Source organism: Zootoca vivipara, chromosome 7, assembly GCF_963506605.1.
Source record: "Zootoca vivipara chromosome 7, rZooViv1.1, whole genome shotgun sequence".
NCBI classification, from domain to species: Eukaryota; Metazoa; Chordata; class Lepidosauria; order Squamata; family Lacertidae; genus Zootoca; species Zootoca vivipara.
Window position 1 is genome coordinate 92,615,588 of NC_083282.1, and position 24,408 is coordinate 92,639,995.

The 24,408-nt window shown below is 48.9% G+C and overlaps 1 protein-coding gene across 3 annotated transcripts in view; it reads right to left on the reverse strand.

Moving 5' to 3' along the window:
- The window catches only part of RBCK1 (RANBP2-type and C3HC4-type zinc finger containing 1), a 29,552-nt gene that overhangs the window by 3,117 nt on the left and 2,027 nt on the right, over window positions 1-24,408 (reverse strand). The window contains exons 2-12 of one of the 3 annotated variants that reach the window (XM_035122100.2): window positions 22,733-22,808; window positions 15,381-15,525; window positions 14,738-14,831; window positions 13,484-13,682; window positions 11,543-11,685; window positions 11,266-11,439; window positions 9,926-10,086; window positions 7,918-8,029; window positions 5,911-6,090; window positions 2,173-2,271; window positions 961-1,104 (exon numbers count right to left, since the gene is read on the reverse strand). In XM_035122100.2, the coding sequence (XP_034977991.1) occupies window positions 961-1,104; window positions 2,173-2,271; window positions 5,911-6,090; window positions 7,918-8,029; window positions 9,926-10,086; window positions 11,266-11,439; window positions 11,543-11,685; window positions 13,484-13,682; window positions 14,738-14,831; window positions 15,381-15,525; window positions 22,733-22,754 (1,473 nt within the window). In that variant the 5' untranslated portion in view covers window positions 22,755-22,808. The other 2 variants (XM_060277379.1, XM_060277378.1) reach the window with 2 other exon arrangements.

The following is a 24,408-nucleotide window of genomic DNA, read 5'->3' on the forward strand; positions in this document are numbered from 1 at the left end:
CCTACATTGGCTCCCAGTACGTTTCTGAGCACAATTCAAAGTGTTGGTGTTGACCTTTAAAGCCCTAAACGGCCTCGGTCCAGTATACCTGAAGGAGCGTCTCCACCTCCATCATTCTGCCTGGACACTGTGAGAAGTGAGGTTCTAAGGAACCAGGCAGAGGGCCTTCTCGGTGGTGGCGCCCACGCTGTGGAATGTCCTCCCATCAGATGTCAAGTCAATAAGCAGCTATCAGACTTTTAGAAGGTATCTGAAGGCAGCCCTGTTTAGGGAAGTTTTAAATGACTGATGTTTTAATGTATTTTTAACTTTCTCTTGGAAGCCACCCAGAGTGGCTGGGGAAACCCAGCCAGATGGGCGGGTTGAAATAATAAATTATTAATAATACAGCAGAACCTCGGATCGCGTTCGTAAACGGAGGCATTCGCTCTCCGAAGGCACGCTTCTGCATGTGCACAAAGCGCTGATAGAGCACTTCTGCGCACGCACGTGCTGCGCAGATCGCGTCTGTGCACCCGACGCTGCGGAACCCGGATGTAAACACTTCTGGGTCCGCAGCGTTTGTAAACGGAGGCGTTCGTAAACGGGACTGTTTGTAAACCGAGGTACCACTGTAATCTTTAAGCTTCAACAGCCAACCTGTTTCTTGGGAAGAGTTTATCTGTTGCAACACCTTTAGCTCTGCTCTTGCACCCTGCAAGTCCTCACTACGGTCCTCGGCAGCTAAACAACCAGATGTTGTAGTCCAGGTGTTTTGGACTACAACTCCATCAGCCCCAGCCGGCATGTGCAAAGGTTGAAACAATTGCGGCTGAGGATCCTGGTGTCACATAGCCCATGCCAGTCCAATCTTTCAAAGCCAAATCTCTGAATGGATTGGGAGTCCCAAAGGGCCCCAGAGCCCACCACACACCGTTTGAAGAGAATCCACTCTCTGTAGCACGCTTGATCAACACATACCGCGGGCCCCCACCGTGGCCCTTTAGTCACCCAGCAGATCTCCGTGTGGCAGACGGTGCAGCGGATCCAGTCGCAGCCGTCTTTCTTCTGCACGATAATCTTGCATGTGGGGCAGTGCATGGCCTCCCCTTTCTGAACCATGTTCTGGAAGGGAAAGCATGTTTAGGTTTGCCTCTTCCAACAGAGGGGGCGGGGACAGGGGCAAGGGGGTGCTGCTGGCAAGGGATTGCGTGGTGCAGATTGTGCCAGAACTGGGCTATTCACTCTCCCAGGGTGGGTGGTTGTTGCATAAATGGGTCTAGAAATCCCCAAACCCTTCCAAAACTATATGTGCCTCCTCGCTGGCCATTACTCCCCTTGGTCCACCCCTGTTTTAGATGCTGCAAATCAGCCGGGATCACCATGCAGGTGCAAACCGGATCACCAGGTTCCCCCCTCCCCCCCCCCCGACGGGTGATGGGGTCGTGTTGATGTCCGGGCCCAATTCAAAGGGCTCGTGTTTTTAAAGCCCTGAGCAACTTTGCCCCCAAATATCCAAAGGTGTCTCCATCGCTACAGACTTCTCAGATGTTAAGCTACGTTGGGGGTGGAGGGGCGTCACCCGGCCACTCTCAGAAGGGACAGGATGGGGCAGAGCCTTCTCTACAGCAGCCCCTAAGTTGTGGAACTCCCTCCCCGCGGAGGCGCCCTGAGCCCCTGCACAGCTTTTGCCACACACTGAAGCCACACGCCCTTTGACAACTGAGGGGGTTTGTGGGACCCACCTCTTTCGCTGAATTTATACTGCTCTGTTCCGTTTTGAACGGTTTTGAATGTTTGATAGCTGCAATGGTTTTATCTGTTTTATTGGAATTGCGTATGCTACTGTTGGAACCCATCCTGGGTGGGTAAGAAATCTTACGAATGAATGAATGGATGGATGGATACATTCAGCTGATCTACTGATTCACGATATATTTTTGTATGCGTTTCGTGAATATAATTTCATTGCTGACTTTGTGCCGTTTACCACCCTGCTGTTTTCTTCTTAAAGTTGGAGCTGCCAACATTTTTGCAGGTAAAATGAACAAGCCAACTGCTCTCTTTCCCAGCTGCTTCATGAACCAGGGGGCGGAGGACTGCTAATAGACTGTGTGGGCCTGAACTTGGGGGGCGGGTGACCCTCCCCCTCCCCCTTTCAGAGCCACTCAGCGCCCCCCCCCCCCTTCTCACCAGCAGCATCTGTGTGGTCTGCTGTGCAGCCTGGTCATTCTGAGCTCGGATCTGGAGATCATCCTGATACTCTTTGCAGTTCATGTTTTCGTGAATAGCCTGCAGACGAGAGACGTGGTTTGGATCCTGACTTCCAGTCCCCTTCCCCCAAACACTTGTAGGGTGCCCCAGAAATGACGGCATGTACCCGATAGCCTCTTACCAAGCTGACCTAGGCATCCGCTGAAAAGGGCAGATTCCGGATACCACCAATGGGCAGGAAATGGTTGATTGTTCCATTTTTCCTCTAGGAAGGGTCTTATTATCTGAATATTCTACCCTAAGAACTGATATCCATCCGGGGTCCACTTGGCTCTTCAGCACCGGAGATTAATTATCTTTCTTGCACACTTCAAGCTGACATCTACACCCATTCCCATTCTGTCCTGCACTCTACATCTTAGAAATGTAGAGGTGGAAGGGAACCCGAAGGTCATCTAGTCCAACCCCCTGTAATGCAGGAATCTCAACTAAAGCAGCTTCATCAGCATGAACAATCCCTACTTCACCCATAAACAAGTATTTCGAAGAATTTGGACTACCTGTATCCAGAGATACAGGTAGAAGTGAAGAACCCCTTTGACCCAACTGGCTTCTCCATTTGGCCTGCAAGGCGGTTGTTTTTATCTAAACCCTGCCCACCTGCCTTATACCTGACAGCACATGACATCAGGTGTGGCACCAGAAAAAAAATTAAGGCACAGCCCTGTGGTTTACAAGGTGCTAACAGTCAGCTGGCTAATAGAGTTCTGTCAAGAGAACAAGCTGGTCATCACAAACACTCTCTTCCAACAACACAAGAGATGACTCTACACATGGATATCACCAAATGGGCAGCATCGAAATCAGATTGATTATATTCTCTGCAGCCAAAGATGGAGAAGCTGTATACAGTCAGCAAAAACAAGACCTGGAGCTGACTGTAACTCAGATCATCAGCTTCTTATAGCAAAATTCCAGCTTAAACTGAAGAAAGTAGGAAAAACCACTGAGCCAGTAAGACACAATCTAAATCAAATCCCTTATGAATACACAGTGGAAGTGAGGAACAGGTTGAAGGATTTAGATTTGGTGGACAGAGTGCCTGAAGAACTATGGATGGAGGCTCGTAACATTATACAGGAGGCAGCAACGAAAACCATCCCAAGGAAAAGGAAATGCAAGAAAGCAAAATGGCTGTCCAACGAGGCCTTACAAATAGCGGAGGAGAGGAGGCAAGCAAAATGCAAGGGAGATAGGGAAAGATACAGGAAACTGAATGCAGATTTCCAAAAAACAGCAAGGAGAGACAAGAGGGTCTTCTTAAATGAGCAATGCAAAGAAATAGAGGAAAACAATAGAATGGGGAAAACCAGAGATCTGTTCAAGAAAATTGGAGATAGGAAAGGAACATTTCGTACAAAGATTACCATAATCAAGGACAAAAGTGGTAAGGACCTAACAGAAGCAGAAGACATCAAGAAGAGGTGGCAAGAATACACAGAGGAATTATACCAGAAAGATATGGAGGTCTCGTACACCCCAGGTAGTGTGGTTGCTGACCTTGAGCCAGACATCTTGGAGAGTGAAGTCAAATGGGCCTTAGAAAGCACTGCTAATAACAAGGCCAGTGGAAGTGATGATATTCCAGCTGAACTATTTAAAATTTTAAAAGATGATGCTGTTAAGGTGCTACACCCAATATGTCAGCAAGTTTGGAAAACTCAGCAATGGCCAGAGGATTGGAGAAGATCAGTCTACATCCCAATTCCAAAGAAGGGCAGTGCCAAAGAATGCTCCAACTACCGCACAATTGCGCTCATTTCACACGCTAGCAAGGTTATGCTTAAAATTCTACAAGGCAGGCTTAGGCAGTATGTGGACCGAGAACTCCCAGAAGTGCAAGCTGGATTTCGAAAGGGCAGAGGAACCAGAGACCAAATAGCAAACATGCGCTGGATTATGGAGAAAGCTAGAGAGTTCCAGAAAAACGTCTACTTCTGCTTCATTGACTATGCAAAAGCCTTTGACTGTGTCGACCACAGCAAACTATGGCAAGTTCTTAAAGAAATGGGAGTGCCTGATCACCTCATCTGTCTCCTGAGAAATCTCTATGTGGGACAAGAAGCTACAGTTAGAACTGGATATGGAACAACTGATTGGTTCAAAATTGGGAAAGGAGTATGACAAGGTTGTATATTGTCTCCCTGCTTATTTAACTTATATGCAGAATTCATCATGCGAAAGGCTGGACTAGATGAATCCCAAGCCGGAATTAAGATTGCCGGAAGAAATATCAACAACCTCAGATATGCAGATGACACAACCTTGATGGCAGAAAGCGAGGAGGAATTAAAGAACCTTTTAATGAGGGTGAAAGAGGAGAGCGCAAAATATGGTCTGAAGCTCAACATCAAAAAAACCAAGATCATGGCCACTGGTCCCATCACCTCCTGGCAAATAGAAGGGGAAGAAATGGAGGCAGTGAGAGATTTTACTTTCTTGGGCTCTTTGATCACTGCAGATGGTGACAGCAGTCACGAAATTAAAAGACGCCTGCTTCTTGGGAGAAAAGCAATGACAAACCTAGACAGCATCTTAAAAAGCAGAGACATCACCTTGCCGACAAAGGTCCGTATAGTTAAAGCTATGGTTTTCCCAGTAGTGATGTATGGAAGTGAGAGCTGGACCATAAAGAAGGCTGATCGCCGAAGAATTGATGCTTTTGAATTATGGTGCTGGAGGAGACTCTTGTGAGTCCCATGGACTGCTAGAAGATCAAACCTATCCATTCTTAAGGAAATCAGCCCTGAGTGCTCCCTGGAAGGACAGATCGTGAAGCTGAGGCTCCAATACTTTGGCCACCTCATGAGAAGAGAAGAATCCTTGGAAAAGACCCTGATGTTGGGAAAGATGGAGGGCACTAGGAGAAGGGGACGTCAGAGGACAAGATGGTTGGACAGTGTTCTCAAAGCTACAAACATGAGTTTGACAAACTGCGGGAGGCAGTGCAAGACAGGAGTGCCTGGTGTGCTATGGTCCGTGGGGTCACGAAGAGTCGGACACGACTAAACGACTAAACAACAACAACAGTCAGCTGGTAGCTGGGACTAGCAAAGCCCTTACCTAACTGAAGACATGCAAAGGAGCTCATTGTAACCACTGCGGCGAGTGGCTGCAAAAATCTCTAATGAATATGCTGTCCGGCAAAGGTTTACAGCACCCACAATCAGCTGACTGTTAGTGCTTGCAAAGGCCTTGCCCCAAAGCAGATCTGCAAAGTCTGCTTGCAGCCCTGCTTTCAATAGGGAAATAGGGGAAATCTCCTTTTGCAAGGGCTGACATCCCTCTGCTTACAGGTCCAGTCTGAATACAAATCGTGCCTGCAAATATAAGAGATGCTTGAAATGGACGCAGTCGGTGCCAATCAGCTGATTGACACCGACAGCACACCTTCAAAAGAGCTCGGCTGAATGGCGCTGTGAGAGAGCCCCTCTGAAGTTGCCACCTGATGTCATCTTGACATCGGGTGACTAGCCTTCCACCAGCAAGGGACAGCCAAGGGAAGGATCCGGGCCCACCGCTCCTGAGCTCCAACCACGTTTGCCATCTCCCAGCTGTAGACTGGTCTTCCCTTCCCCGCCCGCAGGCTAAATTTCTAGTGTAACCAGCACATCCATGCACAATGGCACTTTCTAAGATGAGCAGAGAGCATCTCACCTGGCAAAGCAGGCAGTTCACCTTCTCGCACACGGGGCACGGGAACTCGTTCACGTCATCCTCGTAGAAGCACCAGCCCCGGCAGTCCGTGGTTTTGCAGTGGTAGCTAGAACGGCTGCGGTTTTCGGCCACAGAGACTCCCAGGTCCAAGAAACGCTGGTACTCGTCTTTGCTCAGGAGCTGGAGATCAAAACGACATCACAGGAGACCCCTCCCCTCCGAAAACGGGGAGCAAATTGGCCCAGCTGCCTAACCATGCTGTTTTAAGTCAGGGAATCTGCCTCCAAAAGTATCGAGTGAGAATGATGTTACCCATGGAGCCCGGGATTTTGCAAGAGCTGCCGGGCTGGGTGTCAAGCTCTAACTCTAACTGGTGCATCAATCAATCTGATAATGTTGCTGATAATGCCAAAGTTGCAGTTTCGATCCCCATGTGGGACTGCTGCATAATCCAGGGAACATCTCCAGCCCCATCGTTCAGCCCGGACACTGAGGTCCAGCGCCCGAGGGCCTTCTGGCAGTTCCCTCCCTGCGAGAAGTGAGGTTACAGGGAACCAGACAGAGGGCCTTCTTGGTGGTGGCACCCACCCTGTGGAACGCCCTCCCATCAAATGTCAAGGAAATAAACAACTATCTGACTTTTAGAAGACATCTGAAGGCAGCCGTTTAGGAAAGAACTTAATTCGTTCTGGAGGTCCGTTCTTAACCTGAGGTACCACTTTAGCTAATGGGGCCTCCTGCTGCTGCCACTGCCGCCGCCGCCACACGATTTCTGTTTTCATCCTGAGCCAAAGTTCTTTACCGGAGGTACTATTTCTGGGTTAGCGGCGTCTGTAACCTGAAGCGTCTGTAACCCGAGGTACCACTATATCTTACTTTTAGAAGACAGCTGAAGGCAGTTTAGGGAAGTTTTTAATGCTTGATGTTTTCTTGTGTTTTTAATATTCTGTTGGAAGCTGCCCAGAGTGGCTGGGGAAACCCAGCCAGATGGGCAGGGTATAAATAAATTATTATTATTATTATTATTATTATTATTATTATTATTACTCCTGCATTGCAGGGGATTATTATTATTTTTTAACATAATCTTTATTTTAAAAATTTGCTACATAACAACTGAAAGTTTCTTTTTCTAGTAGTTTCCTTATAGCACAAATATATACACATAGATAGTGAAGAGTCGAAATAAATTACATACATTAAAACTAAAACATATAAACACCATAAATTCCAAATAGAAAAGAAAAGAAGAAAGAAAAGAGGAAAGAGAAAAATAAAATAATTTTTCCCCTTTCCCGACATTCCAACTTTCTTTCTTCTTCTTCTGTTTTCTACAGTCATCCTTCTCGTTGGCGTAGTTTCTGTCGTTTTCCAAATACAGCTTTTGTTTCTTATTTTATACAGATGTCTAAACTAGATATTTACAATATTTTATCACTTACTTTCTTGTAAAGTTTCGACACTCAACACTGATTTGGTCATTCATCTTATTTTTATTTTCCCCCCAATTTGACAATTTATATTCTGTTATGCGGCTGTTGTCTAGTTTACTTGTAATTGAGTTAGTCACATATTTTATCAATGTTTTTCATAAATTTACTCCATTCTTTCAGATGGGTTTCATTGCTCTGGTATCTGATCCTTGCCGTTAGTTTAGCTATTTCAAAATATTCTATCATTGCAGGGGATTAGACTAGATGATCACCAAAGTCCCTTCCAATTCTACGATTCTATGATAATCAGCCAGAAACAATTTGTGAGAGCATCCACGTGGCACACTGAGTAGGAGTGCTGAACCAAGAAGTTCAACACTCCCCCCCCCCCCCGGTAAAGCTTATTGTGTGAAAATTAGAGAGACCAATCGCTCTCACTCTCAACCTAGCCTACCTCACAAGGTTGTTGTGAGGATCAAATTGGGGAGAGGGAAGGAAAGAAATGCCTGCACTATCCTGAGCTCCTTGCGGGAAATCCTGGGGGTGTGTACAAAACACGTTTTAATTGGCCTACCGCTTTGACCTCTCGCTCCAGCAACTGCCCTGGGCAGGAGTATTTCTCGTCAATGTAGGGGCAGCGCACTTCGGGCTCCTGGCTGTTGAGGATGGTTCCTCTCAAGCAGTCCCTGGAGGGAGAAATTATGGGGAGGACACAAACACACGTCATATGGGAAAGGGAGTGTAAGGGGAAGGAAGTACAGAGAACCTCCCCCTTGCATCAGAAGTAGCTCCTCCCCAAGCAGTGATGGAAGCGAGGGCTCGGAGGAGGCTAGTCAGGAAGTGGAGAAAGAGGGCCAGGGCTCCAGCAGCATGGGAGAGCCCCGGCTACACAGGAGGGAGGAAAGAGAGGGGGAGAAGGGGGGAAAGGAAAGCATGGAGCGTAGACCCTTTCCTCCGGTTCCGGAATTACGCAGGAGAAAGAAAGGGAGGAGATTCACTGCCCCGAGACTCCTATGTTGGAGAAGATCACGTGGGGGGGGGGCAGTGCCGGATTCTGCATCGGAATGAGCAGACATGTTTTACACACCTGTCTCACTGTAAATAGACTGCACTAATAAAAACTGTTTAAAGACAAGCATGCGGAGCGTCGTTACTCTAGAGTAGTCGCAAGAACCCCTGACAGGGAGGTTTGGAAACTTCAGCTGGTGCAGAATTCAGCAGCCAGGTTGCTCACTGGGACAAGGCATTTTTTGCATATTGCATCCATCCTGGCCCAACTGCACTGGTTGTCAATGAGTTTCCAGGCCCAATTCAAAGCGCTGGTTTTGAGCTACAAAGCCTTAAACGGCTCAGGACCAAAATATCTCAAGGACTGCCTCTCCCCATATGAACCGACTCAGGCCCTGAGATTATCATCTGAGGCCCTTCTTCGTGTGCCTCCTCCTCCACGAGAGGTCCTGAGGGTGGCAACATGGGAACAGGGCCTTTTCTGCAGTGGCTCCCCGTCTGTGGAATGCTCTCCCCAAGGAGGCTTGCCTGGCGCCTTCACTATTTAGCTTGAGGTGCCAGGCAAAAACATTGACATTCTTATTATTATCATCAGGTCTCAACATAAAATCACAATAAAAAACACAAAATACATAATAATAATAATAATAACAAACAAGAATAACCCAATAACCCCCCCCCCCATTTTAAAAGGGCATTGGATGTCAATCAGCCAAAAGCTTGGCTACAGAAGCACGTTTTTGCCTGGCACCAAAAGGTGTATAATGAAAGCACCAGCTGCACCTCCCTGGGGAGAGCACCCGATGCCCTTTTAAATGTTTGGTGGGAGTTATTGTTTCATTGTTTCTGTTTTCACTATTTATTTGTGCTTTTATCTCGTGTTTTTATCTTATGAACCACCCAGAGATCTTTTGATGGAGAGCCCAAGCCCCAATACAGATCCTTGGGGGACTCTACTTTCCACTTCTCTCCACTTGGGAGAAAACTCCCATATATTCTCCTCTTCCTAGGGGAGTCGTTCCATCCCACCTTTGAAGGTGACCCGGAAACTGCAACTAATCCAGAATGTGGCAGCTACACCGGTGACTGGGAGCGGCCGCCGAGACCACATAACATCGGTCCTGAAAGACCTACATTGGCCCCCAGTACGTCTCTGAGCACAATTCAAAGTCTTGGTGCTGACCTTTAAAGCCCTAAACGGCCTCGGTCCAGTATACCTGAAGGAGCGTCTCCACCCCCATCATTCGGCCCGGACACTGAGTTCCAGTGCCGAGGGCCTTCTGGCAGTTCCCTCCCTGCGAGAAGCGAAGTTACATGGAACCAGGCAGTGGGACTTCTCGGTGGTGGCACCCGCCCTGTGGAACGCCCTCCCGTCATATGTCATGGAAATAAACAACTATCTGGCATTTAGAAGACACCTGAAGGCAGTCCTGTTTAGGAAAGTTTTTAATGTTTGATGTTTTATCGTGTTTTTAATATTCTGTTGGAAGCCACCCAGAGTGGTTGGGGGGAACTAGCCTGATGGGTTGGGGTATAAGTAATAAATTATTATTATTACTGGGTCATTGACTTACTTGCAGAAGGAATGCAAGCATTCCCGCAAGGTCACCCCCTCGCCCGGCTGCAGGGCCAAGAAGCAGATGGGGCACTCCAGGGCCTCGTCCGATGGCACCAAGCTCTGCCCATCCAGCTGCAGGAGCCGCTGGTAGTTCTTCTGTTTCTTCTGCTCCTTAGCCTACATAAAAGAGGGAGATAAATATCGGAGAGATTGAAGCATTTGGCGAAATGTCCGGATTGACAACCCATAAAACTGAATCAGAATCTGAATGTGTCTGAATGTGCCAACTGAACTGCAAGATCAATTAAGAGATAAGACAGGCTTTAAGATCTGCCCGCAATATATTAAATATATTGGAGGTGATGTAACAGAAACCTGGGGAGAATCTTATAAAGATTTTCTGCCATTAATAAGAAATATAAAGAAGGCTTCCTTTTGCACCAAAAACCAAAGCTTTCTTGTGGGCAAGGGGTGGCCCGTCTCCCATTTATAGGCCACTAATGCATCAATCTCTAAAGCAGGGGTGGCCAACTCCCAAGAGACTGCGATCTACTCACAGAGTTAAAAACTGGCAGTGATCTACCCCCCTTTTTTGGGTCCAGTCGAAATTGTTGAGCTTTTTTTAGGAAGGAGGAAGGCGCATTTTGGGGGGTTCAGGTCAAAGTTGTTGGGTTTTCAGGGAGGAGGTAAAATGTTGAGCTTTTTTTTAGGGGAGCCACAGTTGTTCAGCTTCTGTGTGGGGGGGGAGCCAATGATCTACCAGGGATCTACTGCAGATGTCCAGTGATCTACCAGTAGATCACGATCTACCTGTTGGACATGCCTGCTCTAAAGGATTTACGTAAGCTGGTGCAAAGTATTTGTGGGAGGTTGCCTGGAAGAGAATGTGGCCCTTGGGGCTGGAGAGAGCAAGGTACCATAGTTGTTAGAGAGTCAGACCAGAGCCTGGGAGAGACCAGGGTTCGAATCCCCCACATAGTAGTAGTACTGGTAGTAGTAGTAGTAGTAGTAGTAGTAATAATAATAATAATAATAATAATTTTATTATTTATATGCCACGCATCTGACTGGGTTGCTCCCGTCACTCTGGGGGGCTCCCAACAAAATGTTAAAAACACAAGAAAACTGGGCTACATGAGTCTCACTGGGTGTGAGCTTGGGGGCCAGTCCCTGCCTCTCGGCCTAACCTCTACCTCACAGGATCGTTTGGGGGATTAAGCAAGAACCTTGAACCACTCAAGAGATAAAGGTGGGAGACAAAAGCAATAGGTAAATAAGTAAGTTAAAAGGTTCAACTCCCCCCCCCCAATCTCCATGGTCCCTACTGGCTGCCTCCCCCTCCCAACAGCCGGTCACCTGCTCATACTGGCGTGTGGCTTCCTCCTCCTTCTGCAACCGCTGCAGCTCCTCCACATCGGGCTGGTAGCCTTCCGGCAGGATGTATCCCCTGGGGCGCTCAGCGCAGCACATCTCACAACCAGGCCGGGTGGGTTTGTTGACAAAGGTGCAAGTTGGGCATTCCCAGCCGACCTAGGTAGCGCCCGGCGCAGGAGAGAAAAGGAGGAGGATGGGAGCACCCCGGAGGGAAAAGAGCGCCCCTACCTGCGTCGCCCACCCCCTCGCAATCCATTACCGGTGGGGGCGTGGTGGGCAGAGGTGATGCGCTGCCCCTCTTCTCCTCTTGGAGGTTCGGGGTGCCCAAAGGGTCCGCTGGCGTCGGGGCTGCCGCTTCTGACGTCCCCCGTGGCAGCAAGACACCCTCTCTGATGCCTAGCTCTAGACCAAAAGGAAAAGGAAATTATTTTCAAGGAGATCCTTCCTGTTGGGTCTGGGAGCAGGACGGTCTTCGCCAGCCTGGCACACTTTGGATGTTGGGGGCTACCTTTCTGGCAGGTGCGCTGGCTGAGCTGAGGTAGTTTGGAAGGTGCTAGACAGAGGGCCTTCTCGGTAGTGGCACCCGCCCTGTGGAACGCCCTCCCAGCAGATGTCAAGGCAATAAGTAACTACTTTACTTTTAGAAGACAACTGAAGGCGGCCCTGTTTAGGGAAGTTTTTAATGTTTAATGCTGTACTGTTTTAATATTCGGTTGGAAGCCGCCCAGAGTGGCTGGGGAAATAAATTATTATTATTATTATTATTATTATTATTATTATTATTATTATTAGCAGGTCTGAAAGAAACTAGAAGGACCTGCCTTCTTGCCCTGGAAAAGGCATTCCTTCCCTTGGGAAGTCAGCTACGCAAACAAGAACGTTACACGTGGGTCTTGCTCAGCTGCGAGGAACAGCACGTCGACAGAAAATCTAATGCATTTTCTGGCGACTAAATGTATTAGTCTTAAGTGTTAAATGTTATTATGATATAAGAATTATTATTTGAATTTATGGGAAATCTTTGGTAATAAAATTTAGGCTAAAGGGAGAAATAGAAGATTGAAGGATGGGAAATAAATTTTTGATTGGGATTAATCGATTAATTATTGGTGGAATATAGTTGATGTTTTTAGAATAGAATAATTGAAAGATAAGGATAAAATATATTAGATTGAATTAAGATATAAGATGGAAATTGCTTAAATGGAATTCTAAAATGGACCCAGTGAGAGGGGAATGGAGGACGTCAACAATGTTAAGTAAAAATGTAACAAATGATGTTTTTCTTTCTTATGTTTTATTTGTTTTTGTCTTTTTGCTTTTGTAATGTTGTTTCTGTATTTTGGCACTATTGGGGAAAAAATAAAAATTATTTGAAGAAAAAAGAAAGAAAATCTGGACCAAAACCACTCTGGAGCACAAAATTCAATCGGCATGGACCCTTGCTGTTCTCAGGGGTAGGATCACAGACCTGTAGAGTTGGAAGGGACCCCCAAGGGCCATCTGGTCCAACCCTCCGCAATGCAGGAATCTCAGCTAAAGCATCCCTGACAGATGGCGATCCAACATCTGACTAAAAAACTCCAGTGGAGCCAAACAGCTCTGACTGATTGATTGATTGATTGATTGATTGATTGATTGACTGACTGACTGATTGCTCCATCAAGTTTACTTATATGCCGCTTCTGAGCTGCACCCAAAGCCGGCTTACAGCAATAATTCAAAACATCACAATACAAAGCTTTACAAAATACCAAACCTGTCAGTAAATTTTTTTAAAAAATGACAAAAGTCAACAACTATGGCAAACACAAAATAAATTCAATACCCCCCCCAAAAAAGCCCACAACAACCTAGGCTTGAGTACATAAACACAAGCGAAACCAGAATTAAGCAACAATAAATTTCTGGTGCTTCGTTCCAATGCATTTAAGGGCAAAGGGCAAATGTCAGGAAGGGCAATGATGGCATGTCTCTTTGCCACAGGTCCATTTGCTGTCAGAAAAGTCTTCAGCCAGACTCTCTTGATGTTTGACTCCACTGGTTTGGGTCTTACTCTCTGGAGCAACAGAAAACAAGCTGGCTCCATCTTCCACGAGAACCTGTTTCATATCTGGCACCTTCCAGGGTACCACCTCCTCCTAGCAGGAGCCACAGCACAGCATCGCCCGTCGTGATGCTCTCTGCACTGATAGCTCACCTTCCAGCTGCCTGCGCTCGTGGTCCCGCTCCAAGGCGTCTTTGCTGAGCTTGGCTGTCCTGGCAGAGAGAAGGTACAGGTAAACTGCGTCGCCGTCCTTTTGGATGCCGTGGTAGTGAAGAGTCTCGTGGTCTCGGGGAAGCCTCTGCCCCATCACCCACTTCTGGATGCTGGGGGGGAAGCCGTAGTGGAGGAACACCTGGGCCAGGAGAGAGAGAGGGAGAGGAGAGGAGACAACTTCAGAGCCCCAAAGCCTCAGAAATCAAGGAAGTCACAAACGGTTTATCTAGGTGGGCTAAACAAAATGGAAAAAGTATCCCCGATGAGAACTTCTGTGCTACTCAAAAGCTCGCTTTGAATTACTTGAAAATGATTTGCAGATGGTATTTAACTCCGAGTAGGCTTGCTAAAACGTACAAGACGGAATCAGATAAGTGCTGGAGAATGCAAAGAGGTGGAGGGTACGTTCTTTCATATGTGGTACTTGTAAAAAGGTAAAAGAGTATTGGGAAATGATCCATAATGAATTGAAAAAAATGTTTAAAAGTACTTCCCCCCCTCCCCCCAAAAAATCCAGAGTCCTTTCTGTTGGGGATAATTCAGACTGAAATTCCCAGGTGTCAAAAAAAGTTATTTATGTATGCCACTACTGCGGCCCGTGTTTTGTTAGGAATGAGCAATGGTCCCAACCAAAGAAGAATGGCAACTTAAGGTGGTGGAATATGCGCAGCTTGCGGACCTAACATATAGAATAAGAGAAGAAGAAGAACATGCGTTTAAAGAAGATTGGAAAATGTTCATTGAATAGATGGGGGAAAATTGTGTATACTTGAAAATGCAGTCAGCATTAAGATAAACTCAACAGTGTAAATAAGTTTTGATGGATGTAATAATGGAATACTGAATGGGATAGTTTTTGTAAACTATGCAGGGATTTATGATATGTAAAATGAACCATGGAAAGAGAAGAAGGGACGCCATTGATATCTTAAGGATGTAAAAATGAGTATTTTAAATTGTAAAACAAAATTTAATAAAAATTATCAATTTAAAAAGCCTGCTTTGCTGCTCAACAAAAACAGTGCTGTTGTTTTTCATGCTCCTGCCTAGTCCGAAAGTTTAAGCAGCTCCTTCAGTTTAGCCAATATTTTATTCTACAGGTGATATCCAATGTTCGTCATAGTCGCCACATAAACATTGCAGGGTGTCCCATACGGGATTCGAACCTGCAACCTTGGCCTTATCAGCCCGTACCATGTCTTTGAGAGATGCCAACGTCATGCAAGGCTGGACTTTCAGGTAAATGGGGACGGTGCTCATCTGGGCATCTTCCACGCCCACCCACAGCCTGGGAGAAGAAAGGAAACGATCCATTAGACCCTGTCGCCTAATTGTGTCTGGCCCCCCCCCCTTGCAGAGACCTTTATACCCTGGAGACAACCAGGAGTCTGAGGGCTGTCCCCTGAGGGTTGTCCTGAAATAACCACCCAACTCCACATGAGCCAGTTGGAAGACGGCTTCACCCACCCGTTTCGCCTTTCATGGTCACGCTGCCTTTTGCTATGGCAGGAGTGTGGAAGCTCCGGCCCTCTTTATCAGGCCCTCAATACCTTTCCAAGGCCACGCCCCCTCCCGAGCTGGATGGAGGAGAAAGAAGGGTTTGCCAGGGTGTGTAGAAACTAGAGGAGTGTTGTGTACAATGGTGAAAATCTACACCTGTTGCTCTGCCCACTTTCACTGCCATCCCTGCCCACCATGTGGCCCCTGGAAGGCTGCCCGGAAGTGAATCCGGCCCCCGAAAAGCATCCCCCTGCCCCTGCTCCATGGAACTGCCGTCTCTACCCATTCACGATCGCTCTCAGCTATTCGCCGGCCCTTTCACAGCGTAATCCGTCACCTGATGTCTTGCGTAGGGTAGGCGTCCTGGTGTAGCCGCACCACGAGGGGGGCACGTTGCTGCGCCAGCCAGGCGGCACACTCCCGGGCTGCCCTCTCGTCCCCTCCGCTGATGGCTTCCGCCAGCTTCAGGGCCTGCTGCTCCGCTGAGGACGAGAAAGGGGTTGGGTAGGCCCGAGTCGTGGTGGCAAAGTCACCCACGGAAGCCAGGGGATGTTGCAAATTGCAAAGGACACTTAATGAATCGATGAGTTCCTGGCTTCTCTGCTAGTGAGGTGTCAAGGACAATTTGCAAAATGTCAGGAAGGGATTCTCCAGACGAGGTGCAGCTGCTGTTCTGGCAGGGGTTAGTGCGCGCTTGTTTGTGTTTGTGTAAAATTATTTATTCAATTTATATGCTGCCCTTTATCCAAAGATCACAGGGCAGTGTACAACACGAAGAACATACAGTAGTACCTTGGTTCTCGAATGTGATACGTTCCGGAAGCCCGTTCGACTTCCGAAACATTAGAAAACCAAGACATAGTTTTAAATTGGCGCAGGCGACCCAGAAACGATAGCCGACAACCGCATTGGGCATTTGGCTTCCGAAAAATATTCGAAAACCGGAACACGTAACTTCTGGGTTTTCAGCTTCGGGAGCCGAAATGTTCAAGTACTAAGGCGTTCGAGAACCAAGGTGAAATATACTCGGAGTCGAGAGTGAATTTCATGCTCTTTATTCAGCTCATATTCATCAAGGAGAAGAAGAGAAGACGAATGGCTCTTTTCCCAAAACCATCTGCTTATATACATTATTTACACAATGGGCCTTGCGTGATTGGCTACTTCAGGGCTACACCTGTGGGCCAATTATATTGTGGATTGACTTCTGCCTGCAGCCTGATTGGCTGCTCCTACAGGCCAATCAGGTAGCAGATTCACTTCTGCCAGCCGCCTGATTGGCTGCTCCAGCAGGCCAATCAGGTTGCGGATTCACTTCCACCTGGAGTTGGATTGGGTAGCTCCCGCTGATTCTGAATCCTATTGTTCTAGGATTCAGCTCAGTACATAACACCCCTCCCCTCTAAGTTCCAGTCCTGCCCGGGAAGTTGCATTCGTAGTCCCCAAGGTCTGCTGGCCGCCTCCGTGTGCGTTGTGGCCTGGGGTGTTCCTTGGTCAGGGGTTCTGGTTCTGGCTCGTGTTCCGAGGCTGCTGGCTGTGCCGGGGCTGTCTGGTCTGGCGCCACTGAACCACTAGGTTGTGACTCTGGTTCCGGTGTCCTTCCAGCCTCGGGGCGCCCCTCTGTGCCTACTGCTTCTGCTTCCCCTGCCCACCCCTCTCGCTCTACAGGCCTCACTGCCCTGCTGTCCCCTTGGGACCCCTCTGTCCCGCTCTCCTCCCGGGTTCCTCCTGGGAATCGTCGCCGTAGCTGGTCGCAGTGGCGGCGCCAACATTGCCCCCCTTCCGTTAGTACCTCGTACGACACGGGACCGGTCACCTTGGTGACTGTGGCGGGTACCCATGCTGGGCCTGCCCCAAAATTCTTTGCATACACTGGGTCCTGGGCCACAAATGTCCGGGGGTTCCTGCCTTTCCCCACCACTACCTCATCCTGAGCTCTGTCGGGGTGAAGTCGGTCCAGTCTAGTTGCAAGGCGCCGGCCCATGAGTAGTTCAGCTGGGCTCCGGCCCGTCGTTGTGCTTGGGGTGCTGTGCTGTGCTAGAAGAAATGCGGCAAGGCGGTATTCCCAGTCCCCTTGTGTTATGCGGCGGAGGCTGTCCTTGGTGGTCCGCACCATGCGCTCCGCTTGGCCATTGGTGGCAGGGTGGAATGGTGCTGAGCGGATGTGGCGGATGGCGTTCTGCGCTGTGAAGGTCTGGAACTCCTCTGACGTGAATGCGGTTCCATTGTCCGAGACGAGAGTGTCCGGGAGCCCGTGGGTTGCAAACAGCTTACGTAGTACCCGGATGGCTGCCGCCGTAGAAGTGGACGGTACCAGTGCGACCTCCAGCCATTTGGTGTAGGAATCCACCACTATGAAGAATGTTTTTCCCTGGAAGGGGCCAGCGAAGTCCACGTGCAAGCGTGACCATGGATGTCGGGCGGACTCCCAGGGCTGGACTGGGGCCCTTGGGGGATCTGGGCGGGATTCTTGGCAGGTCTGGCAGTGTTGGACCCAGGCCTCTATCTCTCTGTCAATCCCCGGCCACCACACATAACTCCTGGCAAGGGCCTTCATCCTCACTACCCCTGGGTGTGTCTCGTGTAGGGCTGTGAGGACCCTTTTGCGGAGGGGCTGGGGAACAACAACCCTGCTTCCCCATAACAGGCACCCCTTGTGGGCCGACAGTTCATGTTTGCGGTTTGTGTAGCCAGCGAATTCTGGCCCGGGGCTGCTGCTGGGCCATCCTCGCCACACCCAGTCCAGGACCCGGGAGATGACCCTATCTTTTGTGGAATGGTGCGCAACTTCTTGTGCCTGAATGGGTCGGTCGGGAAGCAGCTCCAGGGTCATAACCTCTTGCGCAGGCGCTGGGTCGGGGCCTGTTTCTGGTAGTGGTAGCCTGCTGAGTGCGTCTGCGTGGCCCATCGCCTTCCCAGGGCGGTGGATTAGTGCATACTGGTAGCCGGCAAGGAAAATTGACCACCTGAGGACACGTGGAGACAACACTTGGGGGGTCTGCTTCTCGGGGGCAAACAGGCCAAGCAACGGCTTGTGGTCAGTCACTATGGTAAAGGGCCGCCCGTACAAGAAATCATGGAATTTTTTTACGCCCTTCACGATTGCCAGACCCTCCTTGTCAATCTGTGAGTAGTTTCGTTCGGCTGCAGCAAGCGTCTGGGAGAAGTATGCCACCGGCACCTCTCTTCCATCCGGGAGTTGGTGTCCCAGGACAGCGCCGATGCCATAGGGAGAGGCGTCGCATGCCAGCACCACTGGCAGCCTCTCGTCAAAGTGTGCCAAGACCGAGTTTGAGACGAGCAAGTCCTTGACTGCCTGGAATGCGGCCCTTTGTCGCTGGCCCCACACCCAAGGGGCCCTTTTATCTAGGAGTCTGTGTAGGGGCTCCGCTACCGCTGCCTTATGGGGAAGGAAGGCATGGTAAAAGTTCAATAGTCCCAAGAATGACTGAAGTTCGGGCTTGCTCTTGGGCGCTGGGGCCTCACAAATGGCCCGTACCTTGTCACCGGTTGGATGGACCCCTTCTGCGTCCACCTTAAATCCCAGAAAGTCCACCTGCGGCACTCCCAGTAAACACTTTTCCCGCTTCACCTTGAGGCCCGCCGTCTGGAAACGGTGCAGGACGGAGCGGAGGCGGTCCTCAAATTCCTCTGGTGTAGGCCCGGCGATCAGTACATCATCGAAGAAGGGGGTGACGCCAGGAATCCCTTTAAGGAGAGAGTCCATTAGATTCTGGAATATGCCTGGTGCCACGCTAACGCCAAATTGCAGCCGCTTTACTCTGAATGCCCCTCTGTGCGTCACAATCGTCTGAGCCTCTGCTGTGGCTTCGTCCACAGGCAACTGTTGATACGCTTGGGCCAAGTCCAGTTTGCCAAAGATTTTTGACCCAGCCAGGGTGGCGAGGACATGGCTGACCACTGGCACTGGGTATGCATGGGCCGTGAGAGCCTTGTTTATGGTGCATTTGTAGTCTGCACAGATGCGGACCGAACCGTTAGGCTTGACGGGTGTGACAATTGGAGTTTCCCAGGGGGCGTTGGGCACCGGCTCCAGCACTCCTTGCTCCACGAGCCGGTCCAATTCCTCGTCTATGCGGGGTTTCAGGGCGAACGGGACCCGGCGGGCCTTGTGCCTGATGGGTCGTACAGCGGGGTCTAGCTGTAGGGCAATGGGGGGTCCTGTATATCGTCCCAATGCCCCATCGAAAACCCCTGGAAACTCTTTGCATATGGCGTCCACGTCCACTTGTAAGCTAGTGCGGTTCACCCCGGTAACGGCTAGCCCCAGAGGTCCAAACCATGCCAGTCCCAGTAAGCTAACGTAGGGGCCCTTAACTACCAGCAAGTCCAATTGTTGCTTTCGCCCTCGATATTGCACCCTGAAGGTCCCCACCCCCATTGTAGGGACCTTACGTTTCTGGAAGTCCCGGAGGGTGAATGGGGCCGGCCTTAGTTTGGGACCCCCATTAGGGCACAGTTCCCTTAATGTTCGGGCCGAGATTATGGATAGAGTTGAACCCGTGTCCAGCTCCATGCGGCATGGGGCTCCCTCTATCTGTACCTCTATATAAATTTTCTCTGTGCTGGGATGGGGCAACTGGAATACCTGGTAGTCCGTGATCTCCGTCGAGTTGCCTTGGTGCATGGTGCCGTGTGACCTGGGGCTCCTGGGTCGGTCATCTGATGCTTGTCGACGGGTGAGTCGAGCCCGACACACCCGGGCGATGTGTCCCAATTTTCTGCACTGCCTGCACTCTGCGTTGCGGAAACGACAGGTCCTCCTCTCGTGGTTCTCCCCGCAGCTTGCACAGTTCCCTCCTTCTCGTCGAGGCTGCTGTGGTGTGTGTGCTGCTTGAGTGCGCCGCTGTACTCGGTGTACTTCCTCCCTGTCAGATTCGGATTCGTCGGTGAGGTCTTCGTGGTAGACCCTCGGTTGGGATGGCGGGGCCGGTCGTGCCTCTTGTGTTGACCTCTCGGCGGCTTCGGTTGCCAGGGCTTCCTCCAGAGCAATCTGGAACGTGAGGTCTTTTTTGGCGTAGAGGCGTCGTTGCAACATCTCGTCCCTCAGGCCACCGACGAGGCGGTCACGAAGCATGTTCTCCAACTCTGAGAAGTTGCATAACCGGGCGGCTTGGCGGAGGGAGGTCACAAACCCAGTTATGGTTTCCCCCGGGGCTTGCCGCTTTGCGTAGAAGGCATTTCGGCAAGCTACCACCGAGGGCTGTGGTGAAAAGTGCTCCTTCAGCCATTCCATTATTGTTTTGTAAGAGACGGTAGCGACATCTCTAGGTGCAAGGAGAGCCCGGGCGATTTCAAACGTCTCCTCTCCACAGACGCTGAAGAATGTCGCCCTCTTCATGGCATCGTTGGTGACTTCTTTCGCTTGCAGGAGGAAGTTGAAACGGGCGGCGTACCCTTCCCAGTCTCCTGATGCTGGTTTGAATGGCAAGAAGCTGCTGTCGGTTGCCATTCTGGGTTCCTTGGGTCCTGGAGCTGAAGCCTGGATGCACGGTGCGATGCAGCGGTGCAGCAGGTGGCGGTGCTGCGGTGCAGTGCGTGGTGGCGGTCAGCTCAGCAGGATCCCACCTTCGTCGCCAGTGAAATATACTCGGAGTCGAGAGTGAATTTCATGCTCTTTATTCAGCTCATATTCATCAAGGAGAAGAAGAGAAGACGAATGGCTCTTTTCCCAAAACCATCTGCTTATATACATTATTTACACAATGGGCCTTGCGTGATTGGCTACTTCAGGGCTACACCTGTGGGCCAATTATATTGTGGATTGACTTCTGCCTGCAGCCTGATTGGCTGCTCCTACAGGCCAATCAGGTAGCAGATTCACTTCTGCCAGCCGCCTGATTGGCTGCTCCAGCAGGCCAATCAGGTTGCGGATTCACTTCCACCTGGAGTTGGATTGGGTAGCTCCCGCTGATTCTGAATCCTATTGTTCTAGGATTCAGCTCAGTACATAACACCAGGTTCCACTGTAATTTACTCAGCATAGTAATAAAAACAGAACACACAGGATAATAATAAAATAATCACAATACCATTCCCGGAATACGTATATTTTGTCACTTAACCTGTTTACAACCTATTGCTGTAAATTTTTCTTGATCCTTTTATCTTTTTGTAAGCTGCTTTGAGGGTTTTTTTTCCTACAACCGAGCGGCATGTAAGTTTTATGAACCAAACAAATTGTTTGCAAAAATAGTGCATTAGCGGTGGTTGTAAACTGGACTTCATTCTTCTTTTACCTGTTGTTATGCAATACTTCCTCTCCAGGGTTTCAGGCAGCGCAACTTTACTAGAGATGCTGGAGGTTGAACCCCCAAGACGGAAAGCAGGTGCTTCGCTTCCGCTGAGCTACAGCCCTTTCCTAGTCTCCTGGTGGACCCCTGCATTTGCAAAGATTTGCCTGGGATTCTTGCCCTGCGGGGGGGTTGAGCCACATGACCCTTGGGTTCCCTTCCAACTCTGCGATTCTATGACTCTAAGCCTAGTTGGGTCAAGCCAAGCTGCAGTTCCCATTCATTGCAGTAGGATTGCAGGCAGTGCCCTAACATGGAAAAAGGGATGGGGGTGCCTCTTATTCTGAGCAGTCAAGAACAACATTCCTTGTTTTCCTAGAGTGGACATGCAAGGGAATGTTTGGTCCAGCCAGCCGAAAACTTCCTGTTTCCTCCTGGCTGGAGCATCCTTCCTTGCATGTGACTAGTAGGTGGGCCTGACCTTACCTGTCCAGGTAACAAAAGGACAGGGCACGCAGCACACACTCTCTTTTTCACTTCCTTCGTCGTTTGAACAGCTTCTTTGCTAGGAATGGTCCTGGCTAGCTTCTCAGCTAGCAGAAGCACTGGAATTATTCCCCCATATGGGGTAGATCCACATGTACATATTTGTAACTAAGTCTGGGATCCAAATGTGAACTGATATGAATAAACTTCTTTTATTGACTTTGAGTAAAGTTGTAAGGGTGAGCTCCCGTTGCTTGGTCCCAGCTCCTGCCAACCTAGCAGTTCGAAAGCACATCAAAATGCAAGTAGATAAATAGGAACCGCTACAGCGGGAAGGTAAACGGCGTTTCCATGTGCTGCTCTGGTTTGCCAGAAGCGGCTTTGTCATGCTGGCCACATGACCTGGAAGCTATACACCGGCTCCCTCGGCCAATAATGCGAGATGAGTGCGCAACCCCAGAGTCGGTCACGACTGGACCTAATGGTCAGGGGTCCCTTTACCTTTAAGGTTGTCATGTTTTTATTCTTTTGTTGTTGTTGTTGTTTAGTTGTGTCCGACTCTTCGTGACCCCATGGACCATAGCATGCCAGGCACTCCTGTCTTCCACTGCCTCCCACAGTTTGGTCAAACTCATGTTGGTAGCCTCTTTATTCTTTTAAGAGGGATTAAAGGGAATTTACCAGGAATATACAGTGAGAGGCTTACACAACAAGCCTGCAAGCAGCTATCTGCTGTGCATGTAAAAGGGGAATGGAAACTCTACTACATAAAGAAACTTGCTAGTGCAAGTTAGGAAGGGTGTTAATAAACAATATATCCTCGCCTGCAACCCTGAACATTCCCACAGCAACAAGGTCCTTGAGAAAGTAGCCCGAAAGAGACCTCTCCAGTTCCTTAGTATGCATACTGCAGCCCAAAGTCAGCCATCTTTCTCACACACAATCCCACCTTTTCTGGTTGCCTCATCCATAAAGGCCGTTCTCACCAATCGCCTCCAGAGCCACAAAATTCATATGTGGTGGACCTGTAAAAGAGTCAGAATATTGGGAAATAATTTACAATAAACTGAATATATATATATATTTAAAAGTACTTTTCAAAAAAAGCCAAAGTCCTTTTTGATGGGGATCATTCAGGTGGATAAATTCAACAGTGTAAACAAGTTTTGATGGATGTATTAATGGAATACTGAATGGTTTGGTTTATGTAAAATATGGAGGGATTTGTGGTATGCAGAATGAACCATTGAAAGAGAAGAAAGGAAGTCATTGATATTTTAAGGTTGTTGAATGAACATTTTAAATTGTAAAATAGAAAACTTAATAAAAATTATACACCCAGAGCAACGAAGTTCATAGGCTGTTTTAAAAGAGAGGAAATAATGAAACGTATGAGGCTTCACCGGTCTTGCCAGACAGAACCTGTGCATTTGTTCACAACAAGAAGGGATTACCTAGAATCATAGAGCTGGAGGGGACACTGAGGGTCATCTAGTCTAACCCCCTGCCATGCAGGAAGGGAATTGAACCTGCAACCTTGGCATTATAAGCACCATGCTCTATCCAGCTGAGGATTTGGGCATGATGTCCGGCTGCATATATGTAAAGGACCACCCAGGCAGAGACACCAGGGGACCACTGTGGTGGTAGTGTGTCAGACGAGGACTTGGGAGGGACTGGGTTCAAATCCCCCCTCAGCCATGAAGTTCACCAGGTGACCTTGGGCCAGTCACAGCCTCTCAGCCTAACCTACCGTACCTCACAGGGTTGTTGTGAGGAGAGAACCCTGCACACAGCCTTGAGCTCCTTGGAGAAACGGGTGCAATATCAGCGCAATAAATAAACTGGGAGCTTGTGAGACTCTCTGCTTCCTTCCTTCTTGGGAGCATCCTAGATCTTCAGGAACAGATGCCTGAGGTTGTGCCCTTGGCCACGAGCCTTTCTATGTGTGTGTAAGTGCACACTCGTGGATGGCTTGGGCATTTGGAAACCCCTCTGTGGGTTGCCAACTTATTCACTGGGCCTTGCTCCTGTGCTTTCTTAGTAGCAACTGGATACGCAGCCACCAGCAGGTGAAGGCTGTGGCCTCTGTTGGCAACTCCAAGCCATAAGTCATATGTACTGCTCCCTTCAAACAAATCCTCCAGAGGGAGAGGAGAAAAAGTGTTGCAGAAACTATTCCTTAGTTATGAAAGAGTCCTAAAGCAACACACACACACACACACACACACACACACACACACACACTCCCCCAAGTAACAGGACACACTTAACATCTACTGATAAACTGCAACCTGAGTGCTACACAGGTCACCACTGCTCTGGGAAGAGTTCTGTGTAACCCTCAGGCTGACACAGCACTCCTTGGCCAAGAGAACCCAAACAGATACAAGAAAAAATGTCACTTGGTAAGTTTTGTATCACTTTCTTTTCTTTCTTTCTTTCTTTTTTTTAAAAATGAAGCCCATCTTTTCGTTCTTCCTGTTTTGCTCATTTTCACAGCCCACTGCCACCCATTCTGCTTTGCCTGAAATTACTTGTTTGGGCTCTTTTGTAGATTTGTTTTTTTATATATATACATATGCTTGGGAAATCAATGTTTATCTTCACACACCCACACCCAAA